The sequence below is a fragment of the Macaca fascicularis genome, chromosome 9 (assembly GCF_037993035.2).
Source record: "Macaca fascicularis isolate 582-1 chromosome 9, T2T-MFA8v1.1".
Lineage (NCBI taxonomy): Eukaryota > Metazoa > Chordata > Mammalia > Primates > Cercopithecidae > Macaca > Macaca fascicularis.
In genome coordinates, this window is record NC_088383.1 from 113,512,869 (window position 1) to 113,522,829 (window position 9,961).

General features: G+C 38.9%; 1 protein-coding gene across 3 annotated transcripts in view; it reads left to right on the forward strand.

Annotated features, from left to right (window-relative positions):
* CFAP58 (cilia and flagella associated protein 58) overlaps positions 1-8,978 on the forward strand; it is a 111,642-nt gene extending 102,664 nt beyond the window's left edge. For 2 of the 3 annotated variants that reach the window (XM_005566374.5, XM_074002666.1), the window contains 2 exons: positions 865-998; positions 8,300-8,978. In XM_005566374.5, coding sequence (XP_005566431.1) covers positions 865-998; positions 8,300-8,408 — 243 coding nt within the window. In that variant the 3' untranslated portion in view covers positions 8,409-8,978. Of the gene's footprint in view, positions 1-864; positions 999-8,299 lie in introns of those variants that run through there. The other variant, XR_012418195.1, reaches the window with a different exon arrangement.
* Positions 8,979-9,961: the final 983 nt, after the last annotated feature.

Here is a 9,961-nt window from a genome sequence, read left to right on the forward strand (position 1 = left end):
GATAACATAGTCAGAATCATTTTCACAGCAGTGAAGAAGAAAGAGTTCAGAAGCAGATGAACACTAAGAAGGCTAAGATCTCCCTTTTATGCAAATCTTTAAAATAGCAAACAAGAGGAAAAATAAATCCAGCCTATTGCATGCATGTTAGAACTATAGCCTTCCTTTTCTTTTTGGTTTTGGTGGGGAGCACATCCCAGCTTTGGCACGTGCTGTGTGCTATGCAGATGAGTGAATCCCCACTCCTCTTGTCCAGCCCAAGACCCGCGGCAGCTACTGAACACAGCAACGGAAGGAAGCAGGTAGTCAGGCTTTGAAGGGTCCCGAAGAACACAGTAAAGAGGGGATAGGCATTCAGCAGCATCACAACCCTGAAAACACATACATTGAATGCTTAGTTAGCAGTGATGGCAGGATGATTTCAGAATAATTTTTTTCATAATCCTCAGATGAATCACACTCTCTAGTGATGTTTTTCTTGAATATTTTCTCTCTTTTTTTTAAGGTTTTAAAAGCAATTTTAGATTCTGTGTCTGGGAGTTTATCTGTCTCTATTCATGATATTCCTTGAAGCACATTAGACTATTCATCTGTGAGCCTGTTCGAATGTTGTCTAATAGTTCTTCTTTTAAGTGGGGGAATGATACTTTATTTAAAGTTGCAACCAGATGATGCATCTTCAGCCCTCAGCCAGGTTTCTACTCAGACGTGGACCCTGAGCAGGTGGAAGCATGCAGATTAATTGTGATGCTTGGGCATTGTTTCGCACCTCTAGCTCCACTGCGGTAAATGGTAGCAGATTAAAAGATTTCTCAGAAAAGGATATTGTATCTTTTGTTAACGCCACTTTATTTGTCATGTTAGGTTTTGTCTTCAGAACTGAATATGTATGAAGTACAGAGCAAAGAATATAAATATGAGGTAGAGAAACTTACCAATGAGCTCCAGAATTTAAAGAAGAAATACCTCGCTCAGAAACGTAAAGAACAACTTCAAAAGTAAGAATTAGTCAAACGTCCTATTTGTGCCTATTATCTGCACATAAGAAAATATTTGGTGAACAGTCACAGACTTGCAAGTTTCACTGGGGTAAACTAAGTCGCAGGGCAAACAAATGACATTCTACCAGTCACTAACTAAGTTTGTATCAGAGCAAGATCAGTGACTCATCTGATACTGAATCCTCTCCTTGGGATTCTAACAGGGATTCATTAATATCTGTTCATTGGTGGATCTACCATGGAGCAGAGGAAATGTAATACGACTTTTCCCCCCACACTAGTCTATGGTTTGGAGATAATAATGTCATAACTATGTTTGCAAATGAGGTTCAAAATCAGTCTTGAACAGCATATTCACATTTAAAACCACATGTGCTTTTGCTAAGGGACCGGGGCTTCATAAAGCTGTTCTTTCTAATGATGCCCCTGTACCACTATAACTGCTAATAGTTCACCTATGTTTTTATTTATTTATTTATTTATTTATTTATTTATTATTTTTTAGTGATAGGGTCTTGCTATGTTGCCCAGGCTGGTCTTGACCTCCTGGCCTCAAACAATCTTCCTGCCTCAGCCTCCCCAAATGTTGAGATTACAGGGTGAGCCATGCCTGCCTAGGTTTTTAGATAGTTATTATCTCTGAACCATCTTCTGTGTCTAGTGACTGACTTCAGCATCTGCTGTGGGGGGTTGATGTGACCTCTTCCTCTAGGAGATGATAATGTAGAGGTGAGGTGAACATTTTGGGTTTCAGGATGCTCCCATGTTGAAAAACAAAAGTTCTCTTCACATTGTTAGTATTATTTGCCTGATCCCAGGGTGAGAATAGGGGCCCAAATGAATTGGGTTTGAAATGAACTAGTTTTGAAACTTGGTTTGGCTGCGTGACATTGCCAAAATCATCCAGTTAATTTGGCAGTGACTCACGTTATGGGCTGAAAGTCATGCTTGGTATTTATCCACATGGACATTTCAGGGACATGGTGAAATATGGCTTGAGTGCATTTGCCTAAGATTCGTTAGTAGCAAAGTTATATAAAGTAACTGGATGCAAATTCATTTGCCAGTAAAAGTCTGCCCTTCTTGTAAATCAGAATACTCCCCTGTTCCACATTTAGGTGCCAGTTCCATAGTAGAGGAAAATACTGCTATAATTTAAATAAGTCCATCTTAATGTGTAGGTCTACCAACTATCTGTCTGACTCAGAATCCCTAGTGAGATTTATTAAACATGCAGGTTCCCAGGCCATATTTCCAGATACTTGGATTCAGCAGACTCTGGAAACCTGCAATTTAATAAGCTCCTGAGGTGATTTTCATGCACAGTGAAGCTTCAGAACCACTAATATTAACAATGTAAATTAAATGAATGCTGGAGTGGAAACACTGTATTTTTCTTTTAGGATATCAAGATTGTGCTCATAAAATGTCAACATGGTTAATTTCCACATGAGGCAGGTGTCTAACTCAGTGGTCTTCAAGCTCTTTGATTGTACACCCTTATCAGTAAAACTTTTTTTGAGACAGAGTTTTACTGTGTCACCCAGGCCGGAGTGCAGTAGCACCATCTTGGCTCACTCTGACTCCAGAGTTCAAGTCATTCTCATGTCTCAGCCTTCCAAGTAGCTGGGATGACAAGTGTGCGCCACATGCCTGGCTAATTTTTTTTTTTCTGTTTTTAGTAGAGACAGGGTTTTGTCATGTTGGCCAGGCTGGTCTTGGACTCCTGGTCCCAAGTGATCTGCTGACCTTGGCCTCCCAAAGTACTGGGATTACAGGCATGAGCCACTGAGCCCTCCCAGTAAAACGTTTTTGAACTTGCAGCATGTATATGCATATATCTTTAAAATAATTTTTAAATTTCAGAATAGTTTTAGATTTACCTGCAATGTATTTTAATTTATAAATTACATGCAGATACCACTGTCAGTTTGTAACTCTTAGTAAAGCATAATTTTAAAATTTTAAATATAAAAGTATTAATAGATTTATTTATTAATAAATAACAATAAAAAGAAATATAAATTAATAGAATAGAAATAAAAGAAAATAATCAATTAATAGAATTAATATAATAATATCTTCTTTCTTTTTTTATTATACTTTAAGTTCTAGGGTGCATGTGCACAACGTGCAGGTTTGTTACATATGTATACATGTGCCATGTTGGTGTGCTGCACCCATTAACTCGTCATTTACTTTAGGTATATCTCCTAATGCTATCCCTCCCCCCTCCCCCCATCCCACGACAGGCCCCAGTGTGTGATGTTCCCCTTCCTGTGTCCAGATATTCTCATTGTTCAATTCCCACCTATGAGTGAGAACATGCAGTGTTTGGTTTTCTGTTCTTGTGATAGTTTGCTGAGAATGATGGTTTCCAGTTGCATGCATGTTCCTACAAAGGACATGAACTCATCCTTTTTTATGGCTGCGTAGTATTCCATGGTGTATATGTGCCACATTTTCTTAATCCAGTCTGTCATTGATGGACATTTGGGTTAGTTCCAAGTCTTTGCTATTGTGAATAGTGCCTCAGTGAACATACGTGTGCATGTGTCTTTACAGCAGCATGATTTATAATCCTTTGGGTATATACCCAGTAATGGGATGGCTGAGTCAAATGGTATTTCTAGTTCTAGATCCTTGAGGAATCATCACACTGTCTTCCACAGTGGTTGAACTAGTTTACAATCCCACCAACTGTGTAAAAGTGTTCCTATTTCTCCATATCCTCTGCAGCACCTGTTGTTTCCTGACTTTTTAATGATCACCATTCTAACTGATGTGAGATGGTATCTCATCGTGGTTTTGATTTGCATTTCTCTGATGGCCAGTGATGATGAGCATTTTTTCATGTGTCTGTTGGCTGCATAAATGTCTTCTTTTGAGAAGCGTCTGTTCATATCCTTTGCCCACTTTTTGATGGGGTTGTTGTTTTCTTGTAAATTTGTTTGAGTTCTTTGTAGGTTCTGGATATTAGCCTTTTGTCAGATGAGTAGATTGCAAAAATTTTCTCCCAATTCTGTAGGTTGCCTGTTCACTCTGACGGGAGTTTCTTTTGCTGTGCAGAAGCTCTTTAGTTTAATTAGCTCCCATTTGTCAATTTTGGCTTTTGTTGCCATTGCTTTTGGTGTTTTAGACATGAAGTCCTTGCCCATGCCTATGTCCTGAATGGTATTACCTAGGTTTTCTTCTAGGGTTTTTATGGTTTTAGGTCTAACATTTAAGTTTCTAATCCATCTTGAATTAATTATTGTATAAGGTGTAAAGAAGGGATCCAGTTTCAGCTTTCTACATATGGCTAGCCAATTTTCCCAGCACCATTTATTAAATAGGGAATCCTTCCCCATTTCTTGTTTTTGTCAGATTTGTCAAAGATCAGATGGTTGTAGATGTGTGGTATTATTTCTGAGGGCTCTGTTCTGTTCCATTGGTCTATATCTCTGTTTTGGTACCAGTACCATGCTGTTTTGGTTACTGTAGCCTTGTAGTATACTTTGAAGTCAGGTAGCATGATCCCTCCAGCTTTGTTTTTTTGGCTTAGGATTGTCTTGGCAATGCGGACTCTTTTTTGGTTCCATATGGACTTTAAAGTAGTTTTTTCCAATTCTGTGAAGAAAGTCATTGGTAGCTTAATGGGGATGGCATTGAATCTATAAATTACCTTGGGCAGTATGGCCATTTTCACGATATTGATTCTTCCTATCCATGAGCATGGAATGTTCTTCCATTCGTTTGTGTCCTCTTTTAATTCACTGAGCAGTGGTTTGTAGTTCTTCTTGAAGAGGTCCTTCACATCCCTTGTCAGTTGGAGTCCTAGGTATTTTATTCTGTTTGAAGCAATTGTGAATGGGAGTTCACTCACGGTGTGGCTCTCTGTTTGTCTGTTATTGGTGTATAAGAATGCTTGTGATTTTTGCACATTGATTTTGTATCCTGAGACTTTGCTGAAGTTGCTTATCAGCTTAAGGAGATTTTGGGCTGAGAGGATAGGGTTTTCTAAATATACAATCATGTCACCTGCAAACAGGGACAATTTGACTTCCTCTTTTCCTAATTGAATACCCTTTATTTCTTTCCCCCGCCTGATTGCCCTGGCCAGAACTTCCAACACTATGTTGAATAGGAGTGGTGAGAGAGGGCATCCCTGTGTTGTGCCAGTTTTTAAAGGGAATGCTTCCAGTTTTTGCCCTTTCAGTATGATATTGACTGTGGGTTTGTCATAAATAGCTCTTACTATTTTGAGATACATTCAATGAATACCAAATGTATTGAGAATTTTTAGGACGAAGGGCTGTTGAATTTTGTCAAAGGCCTTTTCTGCATCTATTGAGATGATCATGTGGTTTTTGTCTTTGGTTCTGTTTATATGCTGGATTACGTTTATTGATTTGCATCTGTTGAACCAGCCTTGCATCCCAGGGATGAAGCCCACTTGATCATGGTGGATAAGCATTTTGATGTGCTTCTGGATTTGGTTTGCCAGTATTTTATTGAGGATTTTTGCATCGATGTTCATCAGGGATATTGGTCTAAAATTCTCTTTTTTTGCTGTGTCTCTGCCAGGCTTTGGTATCAGGGTGGTGTTGGCCTTATAAAATGAATTAAGGAGGATTCCCTCTTTTGCTATTGGTTGGAATAGTTTCAGAAGGAATGGTACCAGCTCCTCCTTGTACCTCTGGTAGAATTTGGCTGTGAATCTGTCTGGTCCTGGACTTCTTTTTGGTTGGTAGCCTATTAATTATTGCCTCAATTTCAGAGCCTGTTATTGGTCTATTTAGGGATTCAACTTCTTCCTTGTTTAGTCTTGGGAGGGTGTTTATGTCCAGGAATTCATCCATTTCTTCTAGGTTTTCTAGTTGATTTGTGTAGAGGTGTTTATAGTATTCTCTGATGGTAGTTTGTATTTCTGTGGAGTCAGTGGCGATATCCCCTTTATCATTTTTTATTGCATCTATTTGATTCTTCTCTCTCTTCTTCTTTATTTGTCTTGCTAGCAGTCTATCAATTTTGTTGATCTTTTCAAAAAAACCATCTCCTGGATTCATTGATTTTTTGAAGGGTTTTTTGTGTCTCTATCTCCTTCAGTTCTGCTCTGATCTTAGTTATTTCTTGCCTTCTGCTAGCTTTTGAATGTGTTTGTTCTTGCTTCTGTAGTTCTTTTAATTGTGATGTAATTGAATAATATCTTCTTTCTACCCACAATGGATCATCTCATTCATTTTCTAAAGTTCGTACACCATTTGGAGACCAATGGTCTAGTTTACACTGTTACAAACAGCTAGTTTGGCTCTTTATTATCTTTCTAGAGCTGATTAATTTTCTTGCCTTGACCCTGGGATTTGGCCTAGTCTTCTTTGACATTACTGCCTGCTGATCTTGCTCCCTCTCTTTCCCCAAAGCTTGATGGACATAGAGAGCATGAGCTGTCCAGATATTGGCTCAGCCCTTCTTGATGGGCCCGTCCACTAGCACTGTGCTGCCCAGCTGTTTGCCACTTGTGGCCATTTAAATTTAAACAAATTACTGTGAAATCAGTTCCTCAGTCTCACTAGTCACATTTCAAGTGCTTAATAGCCACATGTGGCTAGTGGCTGGGTATAACAGAAAGTTCAACTGGGCAGTACTAGAAAGTTCTAGAAAGCTCTAGAATCTTTGCCTTTACCTGTCCTCTTCTTGTCCTTACACACTTATTACTAGTAGCCACTCTGACCTAGTTAGGGCTCCATTGGTGGTTCCATCTACTTGGTGATTCCTAAACCGGTAGACAAAGATTAGTTCATAGGATAATAGCAAAAAAGATGCTGAAGAAAAAAATATGAAGAGGCAAGAACAAAAGTGCTGAGATGGTATAGACTGGAAGGAAGAAGGCTGAGGGAGTCATTATAATGGTCTATAAATACATTAAAAAGATAATATAAAGGAGACAGTATTCCCATTAGTCAGCTTAGACCAAGCCAGAAGCATTAAGCTTAAGCTCCTTCAGAAAAAGAAAATTCAGGTTATTTAAGGCGAGAGAGGGCAGGGGGAAGGGTAGTGCTGCCGCCTCTAACACCAGTCAAGAGCCAGACGAGTTGCCAAAGTACAGGAAAGAATTTGCTTTGCTGGATCCACTCAAGGCTAAAGCTTTCGTCCTATTTATGGAGAATGGTTTTTCACAACAATGAAATCAATTCTACTGAGAGACAGATGGGTTGATTACCAATCCTCTACAGGTTCTCTCCCAATGGAATAATTTAGAATAATCTCTGTGGATGTTGTCTCCACATATGCCTTTTACAAAATAGCAACTCTTATCATTTTGTACCTTTTACCTTCTTTTGTTTTTCTTAAACACCCCTCTGCTCCCACTGTGATCCCAAACTACACCTGCACCTGCCCCTGACTACCCTACTCAACATCCCCAGGCTGATCTACAGTCTGCAGTACCAGATTCTTTTCCAAAAGACAGTTTGTTCCCCTAGGGTGAGTCATTCATAATTGTCCAATCTAATTGGTTTTGGTCTTAGCAGTTTGCTTAATTTTCATTGTTTAACAGGGATTCCAAAGGTGTTTTCTTTAAGACCCCAAGATAGATAACTTGTGTAGATCTAGGTTACTTCTGCAGTAAGCCTGAATATGAGTGTGTGTGTGTGTGTGTGTGTGTGTGTGTGTGTGTGTGTGTGTGTATTTAAAGGACATCTATATAGAAGTTATACTGTTGATTTTAGGGCAGAATTCTCTTCATCCATTGCCAAAAATACTATTTTATTTATCTTCCCCAGCTTTTCTTGTATCTTAAAACTATTTCTAGTAATAATGGTTGCTTGTCTAGGGTTACAGGAAAATTTGTGTTTTATAAATGTCCAAGTTTGATGAAGATACCTTGTGTGTAGTAAATATTTATAAATTTATACCAGAACTTTGCAATATAAAAGTTGATAAATGATGAATTAGTCATTATAATTGAGCCAAGAAAAAGATTCTTCTGACTGATCTTTGGAGCTAAACAAATGTTTTATAAAACAGGAAGATGATTCCAAGTCAGAAGTCACCAAATACACAGCATTTGAGTTATAATGAGGTCTTCTGTTCATACTTAAATAAACATTAGGAGAGCATATTTTGCATTTAATTGTCTTGCCCTAATTTTATGTTTTATCAGTGAACACCTAATTAGATTTAAACAACTACCTTGTCTAAAACTAGAAACTGTAATCAAAGTAGTTTTCAGTGGCTAACACACCCTAGGATTATCAAATGTCAAACTTAGACAAAAAGGATGTTAAGGAAGCTAACTTTCATCTCCTCTATTACAGAAACAAGGACACAGCACCCATGGATAACACCTTCTTAATGGTCAAACCAAATGGCCCTGGTTTTACTGGGGGTGGATTTCCTCTCAAGTCAACCAAGATGAAGTTCTAACCTGAAGCTGCTGGCTGGGTCCAGTTGAACAGCTCATGAAATCTGCTCTGGGACATTTTGGGGGAATCTCAAAGTCCTTGGATCATAGAATCGGTGCTGAGAATCCAGGATGGAAAGAAATGCAGAACTATTATAGTCACATACATATAAGAGGGATGGTGTTTTGTCTGGTCCACGTTGATATTAGCAAGATCATAATTCTCTGTTTTCAGTTAGGCTGACCTATTGCATGAAGCAAATCTTTTGTTGCTACCCCATTGATTGAAATGTACTAGACCTTAATTTCTTTATTATAGATATTGGTGTACTTGAAGGTTTTATATTTAAAAGTATTTTTGAAATGCAATGCGTCCCCTCTCACCTTATTAACAAGAATCTATTTTAATTATTCCTCATTAACAAGTCATTGCATGAGACGAGAAAGAAGGACAAACTCTCAAGAATTTAAAAAGTGTTTTGAGAATGATTTCTATGTGGAATTTCTTTTCAGGCCTGGAGTAGGAAAATCTATTCCAAAGAGACACACTAATAAATACTTCATCATAAAAAATAAAAAAGAATCTTTGTAGAGATTTTGATCCTTGCTTTGGTAGAGTATGTAATTAAAGTTTAAAGCTACTGTGAGAGATGTTTAACAAGAGCATTTGATTCACAGGAACCAAGACCATGAAATGAGAGATTTGTGCTAGTCTCCTATCTTTTCTAGGCCTCCATCTTCCTCCCAGACTTGAGAACACAATTATTTAGCACAGACATCTGTTTGGCTCCCAGGCATTTTGAACCATTGAATCCACTGTGATTTCTTGTTGTTGAAGCCACAATTATTGGGACATCCATTCAATGTTTTCTCATTAAGAGGTTTCATTCAGTTACATCATGTGAGGACACTCTGGCCATCTCTCTCACAATAACTTGACCTCTGTATTTAAAAAAAATTTTTGAGGAGTAGCTCAGGGATGAACAAGCACAGTGTTAATGGATCATAACATTCTGTTTGTGCCGAGAGACCAAGATTTCCCTTATGCAGAGCCGGAGTGTTAATGACCTGAGATGTTTGTTTAGACCATACGTGGAGGTGGGACTTCAGAGGGACCTTCTGGATGTCCTGCGTCACCTTCAGTTCACTACATACCAGTCTCCACTCTTAGGTGAGGTTCTCTAGAAGCAAACCAAAGACGTTGGTGTCAATGAAAGTGATGTATTATGAAGTGATCTGAGGAAAACCAGTAAGAGGATGGTGAAGTAAGATAGGGAAAGGAAGGAGGCCGAGAAAGATGCAATATTATGTCCAGTTCCATGATGGGAGACTTTGGCTCCATCTTGCAGGAGAGCTCTGGAGACATCTTAGAGTTGTCTCCAGGAGGAATGAGGGGCTGGGGTATATCTCCTATGCTGTCTGTCATTGGCCAAGGACTGCTCTGGAGGGTCCCCTCTGGTTCTCTCTCCCTGCAGGCAAAGCAGGCTTTGGCAGCTTGGTGGCAGCCCACAGACAGAGAACACAGGTGCTGACTGTTGGAGGTGAAAGTGGTTAAGGGCTCAGGGGGAAATGAGTT